The following is a 25,153-nucleotide window of genomic DNA, read 5'->3' as shown; positions in this document are numbered from 1 at the left end:
TTTATTTGGTAAAGCCAGAAACTTCCTAACTGGAATCCTACCTGCTAGCCAGAATGAAACAAAGTTAGGCAGCAGACTGGACATAGGGAACCATCAGGGATGGGACGGTCTTGTTGCAGAGAAATGAGCTCAGAGATTTCCCACTGATTCTCCATTGTTGGTCTTTTGATGCTCTTTGTGTTTATTATGCTCTGTGTATGATTTTGATTTAAACCCGCCACCTGGTCTGTAAAATCAGTCTTCCATGAAAGCATTGTGTGATGCCTAAAAGGTCAGGAACTGCTGGTCTAATACATTTGTTGAGCACTGTATATCATAAAACAAAACACAACCTGTACCTGTCAGCAGAGTATGTCTGTGCTTTTTTCTGATCAGGTGATCCAGACTGTCAGTGCTGTGGATAATGACCTCCCTCCTTCTGGCCAGAGGTTCTTCTTCAAGTCCCCCAAAGAGCTGCGAAACAGAAACTTCACCGTTCGAGATTTTGGAAGTATGTAAAGTTGGGATGGAGAGGAAAGAAGTAAATATTTATAGTTAAAGTTTATGATTCTGTGAAAACCTTGAAGTTGACACACAAAACAAAAATAATCAATACAAAATTTGGATTTGCTCTGGTTAGTTACTACTGTCTAGACAAAATAGAGCCTTGTTTAGATCTAGTGCTAATATCAAAGATCTCCAAAGGTTAAAAAATAACTAATCTGACACATAAGGCAGCACCCAGCAGGAGAGGAGGAGATGGACGCTAAGGAGCTAAAGGCTAATGGTATCAGCAGTTGTCTCAAAGCTCACCGCTGTGAAAAGGAAGAGTACTTGGTGAAAGAAATAAAATGGAAAGAAGAGCAAAATATTTTGTTCCAATTGAACCTTTATTTATCCAGGTTAGTCCTGCTGAGAGCAGTGGTGTCTTTGTCGGGATTGACAAGGTCAGGTATGGCAGCAACACAAAGTTTCAACAGTAAAACAACCCCCAAAAACTGAAGCAAGAAGAATACTAAAGTAAAGAAAAGGAAGGCCCTGGGTCTAGAAAGATCTAATCTTCTAAAAGTGTTCATATAGTACCCTCAGGGTCCACTTTATCGGGTACACTTTGCTAGTACCAGGTTGGACCCCTTTGTGTTCTGAAGTAGCCAAAAGACTGAATGGGGAATAAAAAGTATAAAAACCAGGACTAAGAGGTCTGCTCCCTCCAACATCAACCTCATGATGAGTCCAGATGATGTCTGTTTCTGTTCCTTGGAGCGTGGCTGGGAGATAATTTCTTGTTTTCTCTGCAACACTTCATCATCAAGCGTTGCTGTATTTTTGTATATTTCTACCTTTACAGTCAACATCAAATCTGATGGATTCAGACACAGGCCTGCAGCCAGGCAGAGGAACTAGAGCGTGTGTGTCTGCGTTTATGTGGGTGTGTATTTGGGCGTGTGTGTGTGAGTGTGTCTGTGTGTATGTGTGAATAACCCAACAGTGTGAATGCATTGAACAGTGTGTGAGACAGTGATGGAGCCTCCTCTGTCTGTCCACAGATAACACAGCCGGCATTGTGACGCGTCGTTCAGGCTTTCAGCGCCGTCTGCTGAATGTGTACACTCTTCCTGTTGTTGTCGAGGACAGCGGTTATCCAGCTCAGAGCAGCACATCCACCCTCACCATCCGAGTGTGCTCCTGTGGGGCCGGGGGCTCGCTGCTCACATGCTCAGCTGAGGCTATCTTCCTGCCAGTGGGCCTCAGCACCGGAGCTCTGATGGCCATCCTGCTGTGTGTAGCTCTGCTGATGGGTAAGCTTCCTGCTCGCAGGACACCTGGATAAAACCAGAACACTGATCCCCTCACTGAACCCTGAACGTGTGTTTACAGAGCCTGACCTATAGGGAGGAGAACACCAGCTCATGATGTATTCTACTAACATCAGAGCTGGTTGAGCTGCTCTGGGAGGAACAGGTAGTTTGGTATTTATCAAACGTGCACGGTACGGGAATGACTTTGTACAACATCCCACTGATAGAGCTTTAAAGTGATACTCCAGGATGGAACAAGTTGGGTCCTGTCACAAGGTTTAGGGCAGAAATTACCCCTACAGCAGTGTTTTTGTGCAGCAGAAGCCCAGAGCGCTCACACCAAACACCCTCTCCCTGCTCCTCTGCAGGTTTCCTCTGCACTCAGACGGGGCCATATTTTTGACCAAAAACACAAATAAACTGACTCCCACTGAAAAAATCTGATATCGGCATTCACGCTTTATTTAGAGAATTTTCAGCGCGTTACTTTCACACAAAAACACAGCTAAATAAGGCTCTAGTTCTCATTGTGTCTCTTCGTCCTGGCAGACTACCTGCGTTTGTTTATATCTGGCACGCCGCGCGCGGACTGTTACACTAAGCGGCGAGCGCCTCGTAGCCAGCTGTGGCTCTGCAGCGGAGGTAGCGCCGCTTTACAACACGGTGAGAACTAGAACCTTATTTAGCGGTGTTTCTGTGTGAAAGTAACTGACAGTTCCCTGTGTTTAGCGCCTGATAACATGTTTTAGAGAAAAAAATGTTCAGTCACGTCTTCTTAGCTCTCCATTGTAGATAATTCTTCAGGAAAAAAGAAAGTAGAGACAAAACTCCTGTTACTTTTTAAAAGTGAGGATATTTATCTGATGGAGCTCATTTAAACTCACACTGAGAGAGAAACTGAAACTTAACATTGGTCACAGATATGCTGTAGGATCAATATTCAAACCTCCTCAAACCTCATTCAAATATTGAGTTGTCAAAGTTATATGTAAAAAAGTTCACTCTGGAAATACCGTAAACAAACCAAATCATTCTAAATACTCTATGACTGAAAAATGACAGTAGAAAATTAATATTTAAGCAGACAGTGTTTCTCGTTAGGTTTTTTGAGTTTTTTTTTTTTCTTTTTAAATCTTCTATGCCTCTTCACCAATTTCATCGCAGTATTGCAAATGCAATAATAAACTCCTCTTTTTATGACTTCACATTTTCATAAAAAAGGAGAACAACCTCACACAGCCTGATCAGAGCTGAATACCTGATAATGACCTGTGGAGATAAACATTGATGTAGTCTTGATTTCAGTGTGAGCAGGGGTCATTTGCATTTAAGGAGGTTTAAATCTAGTTCAGGTAAACTTTAGCCTGTCACAGTCAGCTTTAATCATATTAAACATAATTATCCAACAATAAAAATTGTGGCTTGTGAAAATGCTGAGGGTCTAGTAGCTAACTGTGGGAAACCACTAACCTTAGTGGCTGGGAAGTGAAAATATTACAGATAATTTATACACATATATATTAAAGAAAATCAATCGTAGCAATGAATATAGTTTTTTTTTTTGTTTTTTTTTTAATACTGTCAGACTCTCCGTTTGATCACCATTATGTGTTCTGTGTTCTCCTGTAATGAAGCTATGAGACGTTTTCCAGCTGTGTTTGGGCTTTCTCCAACTCAACACAGACTACTGTGAGCCACAGAGATAGGCAGACACTCATCATATTGACTCCTGATGGGACTCTCAGGCTGACCGCCTCTCACTAACACTGCCCTCTTTTTTTAAAAGTCAGTAAAAAACAGTATAGGAACAGTCATTTGAAAATAACAGTTTAACACTGAATCAAATCCATTGTTTCTCGCTCTGGCCTCCTTGGTCGCTGTCACTGCTTGAATTGGAAACACAGATGTAGGATGTGTTGAATGACTTTGGGGTTTTTTTTTGTTGTTGGGGGGGTGTTGTTATTTTTTTGTGATGAAATTCAAGATATCTGTTATTCGATTTTGCCTTGTCAAAATTGAATTGTTGAATTTGGGACGTTCATGTTCTATGAGCTCAAGTGACAGAGCGCAGAAAACTATAGAGATATCTGCTTGAGGCTGAAAAGGAATCGGTGGGGTTACATAACAGAGGTGATCAGGATCCACCTGTGCAGAGAACAGAGTCCAGATATACACAGAAGAAAGTGACAGGTCCATGGGGGGATTAAAAACCCAGATTCATAAATGATGGTGATGATAGTGATGAAACATTTGCCAGTATACAAATGTTTGTGCTACAACACTAGGGGGCAGCAGATGCCCTTGGCAGAGTCTCTGATTGACACAGGGAGGAGAAAATTTCCTCTTGGAGGCTGATTTCTTGTCTTCTTATTCAATTTGCACTTCTGGTTCAGAGGATCACAGTTACATAAGCACCTGTCTGACCTGAGGGATCACACTGTGTGCTCAACCCTCACTCTGTGCCTGACAGAGTGTGTGACTGTGTGTGCCTGAGTGCATGTCAGGGGAGAATCACAGTCTCCTCAGGGCTTTATCCCTCCTTCAGAGTGGAGATAAAGAGAGATAGAGGGCAAAGAGGGAGGAGAGAATGGGTTAAAAGCTGCCAACACAAAACATGGACAGAGACACTTCCCCTCTCAGAGGTCAGGATGGTACTCAAAGACGGACAGGGCCTGAGGACAGCTTTGAACTGGAACTGGCCCTGTGCTAACTGTTACAGTATTGGTTTATCAAAGGAACATTTCACTATTTTTTAACTTGCCCTAGTTTTGAAATATTGTAGGACCCAACAGACAAACAGATGCTTTGGCTGGGAATTGTTTGAGTGGGCTGTCTCAGCAGCTGTGGACGCTCTGTCTGATAACAGCCTTTGTACTTTCAGTGCATTTTTGTTGGAGACAAAAAAAGGATTGTATTGCAGTAGTATGTTTCTTATCTTTTGACAGCTTAAACACTTTATGAAACATGTCATCTTCACACTCTCTCAAGGGCTGCCATGGAAAGCACCCACTGGTATTAACTGAACCCATTCATATACTGCTGCCACAGCCACTGGGACAGTTTAGGGCCAAGTAGCTGTGGACTACAGGACCTGGGATCCTCCCAACCCTTTGATTGAAAGAAGAGTGCTCAAAACTGGAGCTCAACAAGCACCAACTCTTTGCTGGGCCTGAGCTAAGCACTGACTACATAGCAAGGGGCGGGGCTACATTGACCAACAATCAGCTAGTTGTTGGTTGTTTTGTTTGTTTCCTCATTAAAAACTTGAACTGGAGGAGAAACTGAAGCAACCGTGCCTTACCTCTCTTACTGATCAGGTCTTTACCTTATTTTATTTAACAGAATAAACAGCTGGATGGTATTTAACTTATTTACATGATGAGATGTCATATCTGCCTCATAGTCATGTGTCTCCATGTACACATCTCCAGACACACACAAACACACAGGGAGAGAGCGAGAGAAGAGCACACTGTGTGCAGCAGACAGTTAGGAAAAATGATGTCACAACCACCACGAGCACCACTTCTGCCTTTTCAAAGCACCCCCAGCGCCATCTTTTTTGCTAACCCTAAAGCGCCTTGAGTCGACCACACCCTCCTAAAAACAGCTTTGTATGCAGTGTTGTACTCATATTTTATGGTGACGCAATGACATGGCTCCAACCTGGCTCCTTGCTGATGGAAAACCAAACTGGTTCTTAGGAAAACATGAGTAGAACCAACTAAGCACTAGCACCAAATGAGCACTGAATGTTTGGTTTCCAACTCTTGCGCCAAAGAGAGATCTTTTCACATGGCACAGTTTTAAAGAAACCCAGCATCTGCCGTCACACGGTCTCCTGTCAGCAACGTGTGACTCTGTATGAATGGGATTATAAACTGGTACATCTCTGAGCTTAGACTGGTTAAAGAGAGAAACTTCACTTTAAGGAAATCTGTCTTTCGTCTGACCCTATGGGCGATACACGTGATGACAATAATTTATTCATCACCTGATTTAGACGATTTAGACATGACCGGCGTTTCTATGAGGCTGGGAGTTAAACATGGAGGCAAGCATTGAGACCAAAGAGAAAAGAATACACAGCTGAAAATCCAGTCCCCACAGAGCTGTTAAAAGTTGGACATGGAGAAGAGTCATTTTTTCTCTTTCTGCGTGGATTTTAAAGGATGAGTGACTCCAGAGACAGAGAGATGAAGCTCACAGGGACCGCGTGGGAAAGCCGATTATTTTCACCTGTTTCTTTCTCAGGGTTCTGACACAGTCGGGAATCTCATCTCTCAGTCTGAGCCTACATCAGCTTTAAGGAGCTCAGAAGATCCTGGATCCTTCAGGTCGAACCATGCTGACCCTGGAGGATAAACAGCGTGGCGTTAAGCCAGTGCTGGAGTTATCAGAGGGAGGGCTCAGGTCTGTGGTCTGTTCTGCTGAGCTGCAGCTCTCTGGGTGACAGTTTGTTGAGGTTATGATAATCCAAGTGTGAAGAACTTATGCTTACGTGACCTTTTTCCAGATCAGCAAAGAAGCTGGAGGACATATGACTAAACTCATACCTGTTATTCAAGCGTGACTCACACTCCTGCACATAAACACACATGAAGGCCTCCTTCTGGCTCCACAGTCTGTTAAAAACTGGTTTGACTCTCTGAGACGTGGACCTTGTTTCTGTTAGTGATTAACATAATGTACCCATCAGTGTTACACAACAAACTGTGATTATTGATGCTCTACACAGAGAGTTATTCACACTTTGAGCACTGCCAGGGTGGATTAATATCAAAAGTAGGATTTACAGTTTTACAGGCACAGCTGCTTCAAGGTTTGTGGTTAAAAACAGTGGCAGCAACACGACTCTGAACCAACGTTGTTCTGCACTCAAGAAGTAGAAGAAGAAGTCAGCTGTAATGTTGGACAGAGAAGAAGCAGGTTTTATCCATCATCCATGAAAACATCACGAGTAAGGAATATGATCATCATCATCGGCAGCTCTCTCAGTACTAGCAGCACCAACGTTCTCATCATTTAGGAAAACACTGGGTCTTTAACTTTACCTGGAAGGTTTAAAAGCCTTCTGTGGATTAGAGTAATCCTTTCCACCACTAGGATGCTATGGATGACCAGAGTCTGGCTCCTGACTCAGAGAGTGTAGACCTGATCCAGTGACTCCAGCTGGGCAGGAGCTGCTGTTGTTGCTGTTAGGAAGTGAACTGCAAGGTCTTGGATTTGATGTGCGCAGCCAGTGGAGGAACATGAACAGAGGGCAGGGGGTGTACATCACATGACCAGGGTCCCCATTACATCAAATCTGTTCTGAAGGGGAATGTGTTGCTATGATAACCCAGTTTGAAGGTCAGTCACCGCTAGTCATGCCCATAGACTGTAAAACTAACTGGATGTCATCTTGCTTTGCTCGGTGAGGTTGCCACAAAAACTGCTCCCCCTGGTGGCTGGCTGCAGCATAGGTGAAAAAATCCAGCTCTCCAGTCATTTCAGATGAGCTGCGGTCAAACCTTAAAAAATTAAAACACCTGGTAGAAATGTTTCTCACATCCAATTGTTGTGGTGATTTGAAGATATCATTTGGCTGCCTTGTATTTATGTCCTCTTTTTTTCTGAAAAGTGCCTTTTTCATTAGCTATAAGAGGTTAAAAACAAGGCTTTACGTCAGGTTTAATGACGATGAACAGCTGACGTTCTTGTGTATTTTGGGGGGGATTGTAAAAATATGTCAGTAGGTAGAGTCAAGAAGTGATAAGACTCAAAAGAAAAAAAATCTTTTTTTTTGTCACCAGGCTCCACTCAGATTCTCGCTGAATCCCTCACATTCTTTACTACGCAGACTCTGGCTGCACAAGTATTATCAATGGCTACACCTGTGATGGAGGAATTTTGGCTACAAAACAGTACAGTGATACATGGCAGAGCTACGTTCTTCACTCTGAATACAGTCAATAGTCATGCCTTGAATGCTCCCCAAACCACAGGGTGAGGTATTTGACACTTAATAACACCAAGCATCGAGAGCCATAAGTGGTAACTATGCCACTTGCAGCTGAGTGGAATATGCCAGTTCTCCAGTGGCATATTCCAGTGTTCAAGCTGGAAAGCCAGTTCCATCAGTGGTATGCCACTTATCTAAGACTGGTCTATTCCATTTTCTATTGCCAGGTGCTGCTCCAAAAAGGCATGCCTTTATCAGACTGACTACTGTATTTTGTTTTTAATGACCATCATAATTTTGGCAGTAATGAGGATTTTGAACTGCATTGAATGCTTTAACATGGCACGAGACTTTGAAAGGGGTGGTGCCATGTCTTTAACAAGAATGGCAGTTTGGCGGTTATTTAGAATTTTAAGGCAAGGCTATTTTTAAATACATCACGTTATTATTTATTATCCAAAAAATCATCACATATTATTTTTTTTTAATTATTCCTAGTATAAACAAAAACTAAAGAAGCACACAAAGCTGCTCCCCTGCTGGCAGTCAGAAAAAATTCAGGTCTTCACTAACTTTAAAGCAGTGTTATACTCCCACATACAGCAGACAGCACTGCAGCGCTGCAGCTTCTTTACTCTTCCCTGCATCTGATTGTACTTTGTTTGATATTGTCCTTTTTATCTCCATTTCTTTCACCTCTCTCACAGCAGACATGTCTACCAACACAGTGCTGGCTTAAAGCCACAGCACAAAGGAAGTTCGTTACTGGAGCAGGGTTTTCAGAGGACAACAGATTGCTGATGCTGTCTTTTTATTTCCTCTCTGACCTGCTTATTTAGAGCCTTTGTTATTATGTCTGAGAGAGTTTTCTTTCTCTTCTCTCATCCTTAGTTCAATCACACTGCTGCTTTTTCTCTCCTCCAGCAGCAGCTAGTTCACAAAAAGCCCTGATGCAGGCACAAGATTGTTTTCTATTAAGTCTCCCAAAGAGCTGAACAAGCTGAAACATCATATAGTCCTGTTCGTTCTGCAGCCCCCATTAACCCAGCTCCCCCTCCACACTGTGACCTTGTTTGGTTTCTATAGCACATACCCCAGGGGGATGCTGTTTGTTTGCTTCCCTGTGCTCCGATCTCTAGATTTCTAAACCAAGGAGAGAGAGGAATCAGGGAAAAACTGCCAGCATGTCTGAGCAGGGCGCAGAGGCCAGCCTTCAGATGGAGGTTTAGATAAACTCCTGAGTCAAACAGAGAATCATCGGTTGTTGAACACAGCCTGTTCATACAGGGATACTAAACTGCTATGGCATGTGTTATCTGGTCCTCCAGACCTTCTGCTGGCAGATCTTTAGGCATCTCAGGTAAGACAAGATACTCCTTAATTTGTCCCACAACCGGGAAATAGGTAGGGACATGTTGTACAACAGAGATGCCAGCTTGGCCATCATTCTCCAGTCAGCCTCTGCTTCCACAGGGTCCAGGACTGAGCTGGACTTCTTCTCCAACCTGTCCAGTCTCTCCCTCCTGTACAGGCAGCATCAGACAGGGAGAAGTCTGCTGTCTGCACGATTCACGTCTCTGTACCCCGTTTGTAAATCGCTTTAACTCGGTCATTTTTTACAGTACCGTATTTTCCGCGCTACAAGGCGCTTCAGAGTACAAGGCGCACCTTCAATGACTGGCCTATTTGAAAACTGTTTTCATATATAGGGTGCACCACATTATAAGGCTAAGAATAAGCTATAGTAGTGGCTGGGGTTGCTTTATGCATCCACTAGATAGAGCTGCGCCAAAGGGAATGTCAACAAAACAGTCAGATAAGTCAGTCAAACTCAGGCTACTTCCACACGGAGCCGCACATTTTCCTATCCTACTATTTTCTGTGCCGTTTTCAAAAAAAGTGCGCAGTAAAGACGAAGCCGTATCTGCCGTCCACAAAAGCCGTTTCCAGAGATCAGTTCACATGCCAGAGCTTTGGGGGGCGCTGTATTGCTCTAACAATAAACAAGAGAAGAAGCCCGGGCCAGCCTGTGAGCTAACGTTAGCACTTAGCAGAATTCCTCTTTACAGGTTCTTACTGCTTACCGCTGTTACTCCGGCGACGCCCCCTAACTATGGTAGCCATGATTAATCAATATCGATCCATGTATAAGGCGCATCGGATTATAAGGCGCACTGTCGGCTTTTGAGAAAACTGAAGGCTTTTAGGTGCGCCTTATAGTGCAGAAAACACGGTACGTGGATAAAAAACACATTTTCGTGTTCGTCAGTATTTTCATATTTCTCACAGCCATCAAGTTTTTTGCACAAAAACCCCCGGTGTTTACGGCTTACAAATTCTGCCCATTGTGCAGCATGTCCTCACTTCGTCGCAAAACAAGAACGGCGAACACACATACGCATATACTCACACACATACACACATACCCACGCACGCATACACACACACACACACACACACACACACACACACACACACACACACACACACACACACACACACACACACACACACACACACACAGGCTCTCTAAAAGCTGATTTTCAGTGCTTGTATTTTAATACAGTACTCATGTGTTTCTGCAGGTTTTTGTTGATGCCTTATACTTTTATAACACCAGTCTGTCAGAACAAACAGGAAGTAGTAGAGGTTGTTGTTTTATTGCATTTTCTGTATCTTTTTTAGTTGGAGATAGATCTTACGTTTTCCGTAAAGATGGATGGAAGGACAGGTCCGTTTCGCATGGGTTAGCATGGACATTCTACAGGCTACATACAGCTGATCTCATGTACAACAATGTACTCATAGATTCATCAAGGATCTCCAGACACACACGGGAACAGAAATGGTAGAAATACAACTGCAGACACAACCAATAAGATGTCACTGACCAACCAATGAGACATAAAAAGCAACGACAGGCTCCAAATGCAAAGATGAAGGAAAAGAGAAGAAAAAAAAGGGACAAGGAAGGGAGAGCTGCTGCAAAAGGCAGCCACTCGGGCAATATGACAGATGTGCCCTTAATTGGTGTTGACTATGACACCCTGTGCAGGATGGCCAGTGTGACAGCACCCTTAAAGGATCAATGCAGTCACAGAGCCTGACCCTCTTCAGACATTTTAAGCATGAGTTTGGGTGAGCCAGGCTGGATATTTGGTAAAATAAAGGGGTGAAGAGGAAGGTGGCGTCCTTTCATCCATTTAGAGTTATCACCCAGGCAGACCTGACAGGTGCTGACAGGTGTAAAACGTCAGCAGAGCAGCTTGTGATCCAGACTACATGTTTGGTGTAATTACGAGATTTGAGCGAGCAGCAGGATTTCTCCTTCTTAACTTTTGCTTAGAGCAGTGCAGATCAGTCTCTGTCTGACCTGAGAGAGCTATGAGTCCTCCTATTGGACCATCAGGATGCTTTCCTGCTATTCATCACTTTTTCATTAGTCTCCTGTCACAAACAGCACAACAATCCAGGATGTAACATCATGACAGAGGCTGTTCAGGGGGTTGTTAACCTGAAGTTACAGGGGGCACACTGTCTGCTTTTTCATCCCTCTGACACCTGAAGAACTGTGTGAGCTCACTTTTTCCCTTTACACTTTTGAACCCGTCCTGGCACCTCTTTGAAACAAAGATTTAGACTTTCTGATGGCTGGCTTTATTCCTGCAGACACACCTGTCCTCTGCCAGCTTGTATTAGTTAGTTTGTGTAATGTTCTTAGTGTCAGTGTTGCTTTGTATAATCCACCCTCATCTCCAGCTAATGTATGTTCTCTAACACCTGGCTGTGTGTGTATGAAAAAGTCTACTTGTCGTCTGAGTTTAGTTTCAGACTCGGCAGCCAACGATGGGTCGCAGATGAAAATAAAGAGAGATGAGGAAGATAAAGGGGCAGAGAGGAAAGAGTATTTTTGTATTTTTTAGCATTTTTTAATCCATGGGCAGAAATCTGCAGGGGTGCAGATCTCTAGGCGAGGGGTGAAACATTTTGGGCTTTCCAGTGAGGGCTGTGGGTGTGTGCTGCCTCTGGACATTCGTATAGATTCTGTGCCCACTTCTTTCTACTTGGAGAGTAGAATGTAAGCACCAAGACTCAGAAAATACAAGAGATACAAAGCTTAGGTCATGAAGCCATCCTGAGTCAGTCAGTACACTGCAAAAACTGAAATCTTATCAAGTGATTTTGTCTTATTTTCAGTAGAAAATGCCTTTTTAGACTTGATATCCGCCACATTCACCCGGCCAGTCCATATAAATGCCTTATTTCAAGTCATTTAAAGACAAAAATGAGGTCTGAATTGCTCGTAACAAGTTGAAAATATCTGCCAATGGATCAAGAAAAAAGTTACTTGTATTAAGACAATATTTTAGTTTTAGCAAATTTTTTGGCAAATCTTTCTTGTTCCACTGGCAGATTTTTTAACTTGTTACAAGCAATTCAGACCTCATTTTTGTCTTTCAATAACTTGAATCAAGAAGTTTTTCTGGACTGACCAATTGAATGGGGCTCATATTGAGAATAAAAAGACAATTTTGACTAATAATAAGACATAAACTCTTGATAAGATTTGAGTTTTTGCAGTTTACGTTTACATGCAGCTTTAGAAATCAAACTATAGGCTTAGACAGTGTAATGGTACGGCGAGATTACATACAAAGTCAATGCAAAGACTCGTGTAGAGGCTGATTTGCTCTGGACGGCGTGTTTGGGGCGTTTGCTCCTTTGGAGCGTTCACGCGTTTGGGCGGTAGACGCAAATTCACTCGAGTTGAAAATATTGAACTTTTGACGCAAATTCACATGAAGGCTGTGCTGCGGCCGCCAATCAGCCATGGCATTCCGCCACAACGTCATTGTTTTGATGATGTTGGGGGAGAAACCGCCGTCTGCTCCAGCTCCAGCTCCAACGGAAGATGGAGGAGAAAACAATCTGTGTGGTGTGTCATCATTCAGAGTTATACGATACGACATGAGAACTCTACAGAGACGGGAAAAAAAGGAGCAGGCTTGGGTGAAAGTTGCAGAGGAGACAGGTTTTCAAGGTAAGTTCGTTCGCAGCTGGACTTGCCTGCACGGGTCATCACTGAGTTCGACTGTGTTTTCCTCAGCGGAGTTTTGAGCCTGATAGAGAGGAGGGAGGAGCGGGGCAGGGACAGAGCCAGGGAAAAGATGGAAGTTCTCTGTGCTCCTCTCTTTCCTCCACCCCTTCATTATCCCCAGGGAGACCTCCGGGAACATGGGTCGGGGGTTCGGGTGGTTGGGGGTTCGGGAGGTCGGAGGTTTGGGGGGTCAAGGATAAGATCGCAGGGAACAGCCAGGCAGGGCCAGTGGAGGTGGATTACCAGGGAGAGGCAGCAGGCATTGATTGTGATCTCCAAAGCTTTCACACACTCTCCTGTCATGCTTATGAAACCACAGCTCATTGTTTTTCAGCTGCTCTTTTGGGCTTGCGGTCTTTAAATGAGCAGGCTCTCTACTTCCCATGCGCAGTGCCGAGCTAACGCACGTTTGCCCCTCAGCTTGTCAAAATAGTCCAGCGTCCAGACTTCACACGGTACGTTACAGGCGATTCGGGTGAATAAATTCGCAAGTTTGCGTTTGGTGTGGCTGCGGCAAAAGACTGGACTGTTGAAATGCAGCAAACTGCTTAGTCGGACCGTAAGCAGACTAAGCATAGCTGGTGCGACACATCTAGATAATGGGATTGCTATCGGACTATGGTTGGATTCTGCTGGTCTTAATATGCATTGTCAATCATCCAGAAGAGGAATTGGATGACCATTATAAATAAGGTCCCCTCGTCTTACTGACATAAAAACATAAAGAGCTACAGCTGCATCCACCTCAGCCATTATTGTTACCACTAATTCACACATAAATTGTGAGCGCCAGGCTTTGCAGCGCTTCAGTTTTTGGGTCTGACCTGCTGATGACTTCTGTCCATGTGTCAATGATGTAGCACTCACGCTTTATGTGTGAGGAGGTTAGGATGTTGTTTCCTTATCTGGTGAATCAAAACTATTTCTAAACACACACAGCTTCACTTGTCAAAAAAGGACACAGCGCCACCTATCGAAGTGGAGTGAGATGTTCTCAGCCAGAAGTTTGATTGTTTTCTGCATGAGACTAGAGCCCCCACTGTGATTTTACAATCAAGCTTTGACCTTAGTCACTGGATACATGTAAACCTACTGAGTGAATCAAAACCTCACAATACAGTAACACCTCCTTTATATGAAACACTTCATACTAGTAGAGACAGATTATTCAGTTTGATTTAAAAATGTCTCTGTTCTCTCTAACATGTCGTGTTTCTGTTTCATTTGGTTAAATCCAAACACGTTGGAAATACATTTGTGCTATCAAGACCCTGACCTGCGACACATCAAGGGTAAAGTTTGAGGCTGGAAGCTGGACTATTTTGACAAACTGAGGGGCTGACACGCGTCACTGTGCAGGAAGAGTAGAGAGCCCGCTCATTTAAAGACCGAAAGCCCAAAAGAGCATCTGAAAAACAATGGTTTCAAAAGCAGGACAGGAGAGTGTGTAAAAGCTTTAGAGATCACAATCAAGGGCTGCTGCCTCTAGCTGGTAATCCACCTCCACTGGCCCTGCCTGGCTGTTCCCTACGATCTCATCCTCGACCCCCCTGACCCATGTTCCGGGGGGGTCTCCCTGGGGATAATGAAGGGACCGCAGAGAACTTCCATCTTTTCCCTGGCTCTGCCCCTGCCCCTCTCCTCCCTCCTCTCTATCAGGCTCAAAACTCCACTGAGGAAAACACAGTCGGACTCAGTGATGACCCCTGCAGGCAAATTCAGCTGGAAACAAAAATTTATAGAACTTACCTTCAAAACCTGTCTCCTCAGCAACTTTCACTCAAGCCTGCTCTTGCTCCGCACTGATTATTTTCTCCTCCATCTTCCAGTGGGATTGGAGTCGGAGCAGGTGGTGGTTTCCCCCCCTACGTCACCAAATCAAGGACGTTGTGGGGAAACAGCATGTCCTCCAGTCACAGAACATACACAGAAGTCTGAGTGTCACTGCTCAGGTGGCTCCACAACACACACATCCCAAAATTAAACCCCCTCCAAAGACAGAGAAGAGGACTGATTTAATCGTAGTATTTGTTGTTGTTGATTTACTTGTTTTCACCATCATTGCTTGATTTAGATCTTCTGAGACGACTCACTCACTGAGGTAAACATGGTAGAGCCCATACTTCACACTTGGTTTGCTGGTCTCTGAGGTCAACATTATGTCCTGGCTCTTCCATCTGTCTCATGTTGTGCGTTGATGCTTTGGTTTGTCCTGGGTCTCAGACTTCATTAACCCTGAGGTTCTCACACTTTGAGGACTTCCTCTGAATGTGGTCTCCTGATGTTGAAGCTCATCTCACTCACGCTCTCTTTGTGTCCCCTAGTTGTGGCAGCTCTGTACATGGGCCAGAAGCGGCACAAGGAGAAAGAGACTCTGATGACATCCAAAGAGGACATCCGTGACAACGTCATTCACTACGACGACGAGGGCGGTGGCGAGGCAGACACTCGCGCCTTCGATATGGGCACTCTGCGCAACACGCACCCACATCGCACCAGCACTCTCAGCAGCTCGTCGAGAAAAGGGAACAACGGATACGGAGACGGTGTTCTGCTGCATCTGAGCGCTCGCTCCGACAAGATCAGGACACCTGACATACACTGTCAGACAGCGAGCATCATCGCTGCCGTAAACAGATCTGCAACGCTCTCTTCCCACGGCAGAGTGACCGAGGGGGATGCAGAGAAGATCCGAGAGTTCATCGAGCAGCGGCTGGAGGAGAGCCAGAAGGGGTACACCGCCCCGCCTTATGACTCCCTGGCTACTTACGCATACGAGGGGGACGGTTCTGTGGCCGGGTCTCTCAGCTCTATAGAGGAGTCATGGGTCATTGATGACACGGGAGACTTTAGCTCCCTGGGTGACTGGGGACAGCCTTTTAAAACTCTGGCTAACATCCTGGACAAACAGCCATCCGATGAGACTGAGGAAAGCTGAGGGTGCAGAGTGTGTGAACTAGCTAATTTTTAGACCTTTTTTTTTTTTTTTTACTGCGACAGGCACTTGGTAGAGTGATGTGAGGATGATTTAGAAAGCTGTCCATGTGACGTAGAGATGTGGACTGACTAGGTGGAGGACAGTGGATTTAGCTCCATTTGAGTAATAGCTCCTCAAAGTGCCTGAGGTACTCCATGTTTGTATTTGAATTCATGTTACTAATAAAACCTCTACAACAGACGAGTCTTCTTCTGATCTACCATCCTTCCACTGTGGAGAAACTGACACCTCTGAAAGCCTCCATGGGCAGATGAAGATCATGTAGCCTCAGTGACCAGTGGGCTTTAGCAGATTAACTGTACACACTTTACTTTTTGTAAATCCACATAAGATAGGAATTTAAGCAGGAAGAACAAAAAATGTTTGATGAGTGGCAAAGAAGACAGAAAACAAAAAGAACAAGTGGTTTCATAACAACTTCTCAGAAGCAGGAGCAAAATGCAAGAGTCCCAAATGGATCAACAAGAGAAACTTTCAATCGACTGAAAAGTAAAGTCACAGTATGAGGAAAGCTCTTCTCAGGATGAAAAGAATGCAAGGCTTAAAGGGGACATATCATGCTGAGCCCTGGTTTAATACTTGCATATAATAAAATAAATTTGAAAACTAGGCCTTACACCCCCTGAATTTTCAAAAAATGATGTATTGTATTTTTTCTGATATCCTAGAACGAGATTTGATGCCTCTGAAAATAGGTCATTGACATTTGGCCACGAGATTTCGACCTTCGTGATGACACGAGGATCCTTTCTTTTTATTGGAGCAATCTGATAAAGCAGCTCCTCCTCTGTGATGTCAGTTAGTCACACAACCGCCACCGAGGGATACACCCACCAAGAGCCGACTGACTGAGTGCTGGATGCAGGGACTCTGCTCTGCTGAGCAGCTCGGCTTTACATGGTGAATTAGTAGTTAAAACACTGTAGTTTTAGCAGACGTCGTAATACTTGTGAGACTGATTTTTGCATGCTTGTTCTGACATGCACTGTGAACCTGGACCACAATAATGCTGCGGTAATAACATAGTGAGGAACTGACGGTAGAGGCGATCTTTAGACTACACTTTCAGCATGATGGATAAAACAGACAGAGAAAAGTGAAGGAGCAGGATGGAGCCCTGTTATAGAAATAGTTTATTGGTGAAGTCTGCCTATATTTCCACGTATAAACTATACATGTTACAGTACCGCTTTGACTCACCACACTGAAGCGTCCTGAGATGATCTGTGTCCAGGTGGATTTTCTTCCTCCTGAGCTGCAGAACCGTCCGGGTCTGACTCGGGGTCCAATACAAAAGGACGTATCCTACACTCTGCCATTTTATTAGTGCTATCAATGCCTTACGGTGAAGTTTTGGCAAACAGCAAACTCACTCGGCCTGCCTCGTTCAATATGGCAAATTTGTAAATTCTGCCATGCTGCAAAAACCGCCCCCTGGCTCTACCCCCTCCGCCCCTCTGATAGAACTGACCAATCAGAGCACAAAGGGCTGTGACGTTGCGAGGTTACTGGAGGTCATTCTGGAAAAGGAGCGTTTCAACGAGATCTTCAGAATGGCCTAAAATGAGGATATTGAGAACACTATTGTGGGGCAATGAAGGAACTAAATGACTTGTACTGAGGGCAGAAATGCTTTACAGGCATCCTAGTCTGGTATAGTGAAAAGGAGAAACGAGCATGATATGTCCCCTTTGTGACAACCCCTCCCGCTTCTCCTTCTCCTCCTTTCCTCCCTGCCTTTGTCTCACTCTGCTCTCTGTTGCAGTTCTGGAAGCAGGTGGAGTTTTGAGCTGGGAGGGGCTGTTACCTGAGAGAGGCGTGGCCACCAGAAGGCATAAAGGCCTTCCTGGTGGCAGGCTCTCTCTCTCTCAGCAGGGCCTGGTAGGCCTCTACAGCCATCTTCTCTCCCGGTTTGCTTTCCATTCATCATCCACCACATAGACTTTAACACATGCACATGTTTGGCAATATCGAACTTGGGTTTCATACATTTCATATACATGGGGTTTTGTTTTGGTTTTGTTAATAAACAAATGTAACAGTTTCTGTTGTGTGCTGCCTCCCTTTCTGTTGTCTGCCTGGCTGGCAGTAACAAGTGGGGGCTCGTCCGGGATCTCAGCCTTTGTTTCCCAGGCAGAGTTGGGCTGTGGAACCAGATTTAGTTAAAGGGAGGTTTTCCACTCATGTACTGGTTTAGTTTGTCTGGCTTTGCTGGTTGGCCTGTTGGGGAGGTTTCTTTTTCCTCAAATCTGCTGGTTGATTAAGGCTGCATAGCCATTTGGGAACCATCTTCCTGTTAGGCACAAGCAATGGGGGCACTAGCTGTCCACATTGACCCTTTTTTGTTTTAGTTTGTTATTTTTGTGCAGCGAGGTGGTTAGAGCTGTTGCTCGGGTGCACTCCATGACTGTCTAGGTGGCAATTAGCTTGCTAAGAGTCAACCGGGTCATTGGTTTTTGTGCTTAATTTATCCCGCCGCTAGCCTGCACGAAGACTAGGGGTGAGATAGACAGCTAGTTTGGTTAGGCAGATAGCCAGAGGAATTTGGGTCCCATATCACAGCAGCTTTTCAACTGGTAAGCAGTGAGGAAAATTTTGTGTTATGAGTTATTAATTCTGGTGTGTGAATGGTAAGAAACTGTAAAGGTAAACATCTAAATTGTCCCTAACTGTCAAATAAGATGGCTTCCATTGAGGATTTTGTTCAATTTCCAAGTGAACGGCTACTTAACACGTACAAAAAGGAGCAGCTTTTGCAATTAGCTGAGCATTATGGTATTGCGGTCTCCAGAAAATTAAGTAAGGAGGATTTGCTCGTTACATTAAGAGACCACCTAGTGGAGGAAAAGATACTGGGTGTTCGGGTAGAAAGTGAAAAGGCCCTTGGGGAAAAGACTAGCATGTCTGATGAAGCTTTCCCAGAACCAAATTTACCAGGTAAAATGCCTAGAGTAGCTGCGTTTGCTGGGTTTGGGGCTGGTTTGTCTTTTGAGCAGCAAAAAGATCTCCTACTGCTTCAGCTGCAGCATGAACAACAGCATGTGTTGGAGTTAGAGAAGTTGAAACAGGATGCCCGTCTCAGAGAAGTTGAAATGGCTCATGCTCAGGCCAGTCAGCAGCTTGAGTTGGAACGCTACAAGTTGGAGCTTATGAGTCAGGGTAAACTTCAGACGCCTGAGGCTCAAGAGTCAGCCATGATGGTTCCTCATGCTCCATCTTTTGATGTCGCTCTTAACCTCAGGTTGGTTCCAAAATTTAATGAGAAGGACCCTGATATTTTCTTTGTCTTGTTTGAACGTTTGGCTGATGCTCGAAATTGGTCTGACGCTGAACGTACTCTACTGCTTCAGTGCATACTCACTGGTAAGGCCCAGGAGGTTTTTTCGGCCCTCAGTGTTGCTGATAGTAGCAGTTACCAGTTAGTGAAAGCTGCAGTGCTTAAAGCTTATGAACTGGTACCAGAAGCCTACCGTCAACGCTTCAGGCTAGCCAGGAAAGAAAGGCAGTCTCACACTGAGTTTGCTCGTGACTTAGCAGTTCACTTTCAGCGTTGGTGTACTTCATCTCAGGTAAAGACCTTTGAGGATCTTCAGGAGTTAATACTTGTGGAACAGTTTAAAAACACTCTCCCTGATCGTGTTGTGACCTATTTAAATGAACAAAAAGTAACCAATGTTTCAGAGGCTGCTCAGTTAGCAGATGAATTTGTTCTGACACATAAAGGTTTTTTTGGTGACCGTGGTCGGGATAACGCTGTATATAGAGAGAGTAGTGGTGGTGCTCACTACAGCAGCAGATGTCTGTCCGAAGGGACAACAAGGTTACCCGTCAAAGGGGACCGTGGGGTACTAGGTAAGTTAGACTCCAGTCGGGTTTGTAACTACTGTTTTGGAAAGGGTCACTGGAAAAATGATTGTCCAGTGTTGAAAAAAAAAGTTAAGTCAGGGTATTTACCGTCCAAGCCTGCCGGCGCCGCTGTGACTGTGGGTGCAGAGGAGCGGGCCAGTGTCATTGCTGCTGTACAGGCACACACTAATACCTCTTCCTCAGAGTCAGAGGGTGTGTCTCCTGTTGTGAATCCATGTCTGGTGGGTTGCACCACCGATGAAATTCACCCTGGTTATCTCCCTTTTGTATCAGATGGTTTTGTCTCACTGGTCTCTTAAGGGATCCAGGAGCTTTAGACTCCTTTATTGTGGAATCAGTCTTACCTTTCTCTCCTGAAACGCTCAGTGGTACGAATGTAGGGGTACAAGGTATGGGTTTAACTGTTTTTTCTGCCCCACAGCATAAACTAACATTATTCTCAGACCTGGTGCAAGGTGAGGTAGTAATGGCAGTACGCCCTGCTTTGCCCATGGGGGGAATACATGTCATTCTTGGAAATGATCTGGCTGGAGCTCGTGTATGGCCTGATTCCCCTGCTCAAGTGGCCTCCCCCAGTTCTCAGGTTGGGCTTGCTGAGTCCCCAGGTTGTTCTTCAGAAACACTCCCTACCTGTGTGGTGACGCGTGCTATGAGCCGTGCAGGTTGCTCTGGTCCTGACAATTCAAATAGGAAAAGTGTGCCTGTTTTTCCAGTGCCTGTTTTACCTTTGTCTATGTCTTCCAGTGATTTGGTGGAGAAGCAAAAGAAGGATTCCACACTTCAGGCCCTCTATAGTCAGGTGCTTCCAGAAGACGCAGTGTTGAGTGCAGCCCGTGGTTATTTTCTCCAGAATGGCTTGTTAATGAGAAAGTGGGTTCCTCAGGGGGACTGTTTTGTGGGTAATGAAGTTTTGCAGATTGTTGTGCCTACCTCCGTGCGACAGACTGTGTTGAAGGTTGCTCATGATGGAGTAGCGGGTCATTTAGGAGTAAGAAAAACTTATGACAGGATTTTGAGGCATTTCTTCTGGCCTGGGTTGAAGAGGGATGTCTCTGCCTTTGTTAAAACATGTCATACCTGCCAGCTGACTGGGAAGCCAAATCAGTCCATAAAGCCTGCTCCTTTGTATCCAATTCCTGTTGTGGATCAGCCATTTGACCATCTTCTTATTGACTGTGTTGGACCCTTGCCACGTTCAAAAGCTGGAAGCAATTTTTTGCTTACAGTGATGTGTCAAGCTACCCGCTACCCAGCTGCCTATCCTCTTAGAAACATCACCACAAAGTCAGTTGTTAAAGCTTTGACACAGTTTATTTCCATCTTTGGTGTTCCAAAGGTGATTCAGTCAGATCAGGGCTCTAATTTCTGCTCAAAAATGTTTACAGAGGTGCTCAAGCAGCTAAATATCAAACACTCCCAGTCCACTGCTTACCATCCCCAGAGCCAAGGAGCTCTAGAGAGGTTTCATCAAACCCTCAAGTCTCTTTTCCGTGCCTACTGCACTGAGCTAGACCGTGATTGGGAGGAGGGGTTGCCCTGGTTGCTGTTAGCTGCTAGAGAGGTTTCTCAGGAGAGTTTAGGTTTCAGCCCTAACGATTTAGTTTTTGGTCACACAGTTCGTGGCCCAATAGCCTCTTTACACAGCGACAGGAAGGTTGAAGAGACCCCCACAAACTTGATAGATTATGTGAATGGTTTCAGACAGCGGCTTTATCAGGCGAATAAACTGGCGAGGAAGAACCTGCGTGCTGCTCAGACTAAGATGAAGAATCTTTATGATCGTCGGGGGGAGCACAGAGAGTTTAGCCCTGGGGATCAAGTTCTTGCCCTTTTGCCTTTAGCTTCTTCTCCTTTTCAGGCTAAGTTCTCAGGCCCTTATACCGTAGATCGTAAGGTGTCAGATTTGAACTATTTGATCTCAACTCCTGACAGGAAGAAGTCTAAGCAGTTGTGTCACATTAACTTGTTGAAGCCCTACTATGCTCGTCCTTGTGTTACCAAACAGTCCTCCGTGGCTGCTGTGGCTGCAGTGGATCCCTCTCCTCCTCCTCTGTGTTTGATAGGAGAAAGTGAGGAGGGATTGGAAACTCCAGATGATGGAATTTTGAGAGGTCGTCTTAAAAATTCTGAGTCACTTGCTCATCTTGATGAGATGTTGAACCATTTGCCTGAGACAAAGCAAAAAGACCTGGTAGAGCTTATCAGAAGCTATCCCTGTCTGTTTGGAGATACTCCATCTCGTACTCATCTTATTGAGCACGATGTTGATGTTGGCGATTCTCAGCCCATCAGACAGCGCTTTTATCGCATGTCTCCTGACAAGCGCGAACACTTAGAGGCAGAGGTTAGATACATGTTGGAAAACGGTATTGCAGAGCCTTGTGCTTCTAGTTGGTCCTCTCCATGTCTTCTTGTTAACAAACCTGATGGTACTTTTAGACCATGTACTGATCTAAGGAAGGTGAATAAAGTAACCAAACCTGATTCTTTCCCACTCCCACGCATGGAAGATTGTGTGGATCAGGTTGGGTCTGCCAAGTTTGTCAGCAAATTTGACCTATTAAAGGGTTACTGGCAGGTCCCCTTGACCCCTAGAGCAAGAGAGATTGCAGCATTCATTACACCTAGTGGTTTGTATTCATATACTGTGATGCCTTTTGGTTTGCGTAATGCTCCTGCCACCTTCCAGCGTCTCATGAATAAAGTGGTCTCAGGCCTGGAGGGGTGTGCTGTGTATTTGGATGATGTTGTTATTTACAGTGACACCTGGCCGGATCATTTGAAGCGTATCAGGGGACTGTTCGATCGGCTGGCCTGGGCATCACTGACTGTTAACCTTGCAAAATGTGAGTTTGCTAAGGCAACAGTCACATACCTTGGTAAAGTGGTGGGCCAGGGTCTGGTACGTCCTGTGAGAGCGAAGGTGCTGGCTGTTGATCAGTTTCCTGCTCCAGCAACCAAAAAGGAGCTCTCTCGGTTTCTGGGTATGGTGGGTTACTATCGTGGGTTTTGTAAAAATTTCTCCACAGTAGTTGCTCCACTTACATCTCTCCTTAGTTCAAAGGTGAAGTTTGAATGGACTCTTGGTTGTCAAAATGCTTTTGATTCTGTCAAGTCTTTGTTGTGCTCTGCTCCTGTCTTAGCTGCTCCGCAGATGGATCGACCATTCACATTGTATGTGGATGCTAGCAAGGTTGGAGCCGGTGCTGTCCTCATGCAAGCAAATGACAACGGTGTGGAATGTCCAGTAAGTTACTTTTCTAAAAAGTTCAACTCACACCAGCTGAACTATTCCATCATTGAAAAGGAAGCTCTGGCTCTCATCTGGGCCTTGAAGCACTTTGAGGTTTATGTGGGTGGAGGGGTGACACCCTTGGTGGTGTACACTGATCACAATCCTCTTACTTTTCTTCACTCACTTCAAAATCCAAATCAGCGACTTATGCGTTGGTGTCTTTTCCTCCAGCCTTTTAACTTAGACATTCGACATGTAAAGGGGGTTGAAAATACCGTAGCTGATGCTATGTCACGTGCCATGTCTGTCTAAGTGGTGTTCTCCCTGTAGTGTCTCTCCCTGTCCGTGCTGGCTATTCTTCTCTTAAAATGCTTCCTAGGTACCAAGGTTGCTGAGTTGGTGGTCTTGTGGTGAAGGGATGGGACTGCCTGCAGGTTGTAGAAAACTTTAATGTTACCATCTTCACACCAGATTAAGCACTCTTAAAGTGAAGATGAATATTTTGTTTTGAGGTTGTTCATTTCTTGGTTGTGGTGTTTGGGGTTCCTGGTGTGAACCCCATTCTTGAGGGTGGGGGTGTGACAACCCCTCCCGCTTCTCCTTCTCCTCCTTTCCTCCCTGCCTTTGTCTCACTCTGCTCTCTGTTGCAGTTCTGGAAGCAGGTGGAGTTTTGAGCTGGGAGGGGCTGTTACCTGAGAGAGGCGTGGCCACCAGAAGGCATAAAGGCCTTCCTGGTGGCAGGCTCTCTCTCTCTCAGCAGGGCCTGGTAGGCCTCTACAGCCATCTTCTCTCCCGGTTTGCTTTCCATTCATCATCCACCACATAGACTTTAACACATGCACATGTTTGGCAATATCGAACTTGGGTTTCATACATTTCATATACATGGGGTTTTGTTTTGGTTTTGTTAATAAACAAATGTAACAGTTTCTGTTGTGTGCTGCCTCCCTTTCTGTTGTCTGCCTGGCTGGCAGTAACACCTTTAAGTGTGAAGAAGCTGATACTCTGGTTGATGAAGAATGGGTTAATGTGTGCTGTGCTCCGCACACACTCTAAGATCAGAAGAAAGAGATCTGTGTGATCGGTCTTTTGCTATCACCAAGTGTGTGCTCTCTGAATGTGTAAAGGTTTGAAGAATCCTGTACAGTGTGTCAGCTTAAATGTTTAATGGGTAATTTCATCTTTTTGGCTCCATAGGAGTCCACCAATGCTTTTTCTTCAGACTTCGGTCATCTTGTTTTAATTTGAAATGAATTTTGATTTGAGAAAATAAATGCTCTCTCTGCTCCCCTGTGCAGAATCCATTAAAGTATGCAGACACAGCAATCAATCTCCAAGCCGTGGACACATCTGGCAGGTGGGTTCATTTGTGGTCTTGGGGAGAGTGTGAAAGTCTCAGTCACAGCATTTCTCTGAGGCAAATAAAAACAGTGGGGGACCATTTGGTTTTTCCAGGGAAATTGTCAAATCAATATCTGTCTATGTGCATCCAATCCATCTCCTCCTCTGCAGCCACTCTGATGGAAAATAGATTCTGTTGATTGCTACGGCGTAACAGATAGCTGCAGACAGTGAGGATGACCTTCACTCCATCACGCCTTGATCTCAGCTGCGACAATAGACAACAGGAGAGGGTCAATTTACCCCTCAGGTCATTTTGATTCAGGAGGTAAATGACAGCCAGGTATGATTGTTCCAATCAGAACACGTCAGGGTGGGAAAGATTGATGCCCAGGGTGTGACGTTAGGTTTAAACTGAAAATAGAAGCTGGCCTCGTTTAGAGCAGATGAAGCGTCAGACATTCAGCTGAGTCTTCAGAGAAAGGCAGAGCACAGCTGAGGGTCACGTGACAGCCGGCGCCCCATTGCTGTAAGCGAAGCCCTTGCCATTACCAATTTGGCCGCTATAGCCGATGTGCTTCATTTTCTGTTTCAGAAACAGACGGGTGATGTCTGCGAGACTACGTCCATGTTTTATACAGTCTGGCTCTGAGTCATACTGTGAGTGAGTTAGTGATCCGTATGTACTGTGGGTGAGTTAATGACCCGTATACACTGTGAGTTGAGCCATTTTACATACTAGCCATTCTCCTGTGATGTGAGTGAGGGGTTGGGCTACCGTGAGCTTTGTACTGAGTCAGTAAATGAGTCATTCGGGGCAAAGAATCATGATTCTCGAGTCAGTAAAGTGATTCTCAGGTATTGAACGATTCGTTCATGATTCGCACAACAC

The 25,153-nt window shown here is 44.9% G+C and overlaps 1 protein-coding gene across 1 annotated transcript in view; it reads left to right on the top strand.

Annotated features, from left to right (window-relative positions):
* cdh12a (cadherin 12a) overlaps positions 1–15,890 on the top strand; it is a 53,694-nt gene extending 37,804 nt beyond the window's left edge. Inside the window, exons 10-12 of the mRNA XM_074688339.1 lie at positions 376–490; positions 1,527–1,778; positions 15,145–15,890. Coding sequence (XP_074544440.1) covers positions 376–490; positions 1,527–1,778; positions 15,145–15,758 — 981 coding nt within the window. The 3' untranslated portion in view covers positions 15,759–15,890. The remainder of the gene's footprint in view (positions 1–375; positions 491–1,526; positions 1,779–15,144) is intronic.
* Positions 15,891–25,153: the final 9,263 nt, after the last annotated feature.

This window comes from Halichoeres trimaculatus, unplaced genomic scaffold (assembly GCF_033239565.1).
Source record: "Halichoeres trimaculatus isolate MK-OKI-2021-1 unplaced genomic scaffold, fHalTri1.1 fHalTri1_scaffold_15, whole genome shotgun sequence".
Taxonomy (NCBI): Eukaryota; Metazoa; Chordata; class Actinopteri; order Labriformes; family Labridae; genus Halichoeres; species Halichoeres trimaculatus.
The sequence above is the reverse complement of the archived record's forward strand: the minus strand, read 5'-3'. Positions and strand labels throughout refer to the sequence as shown.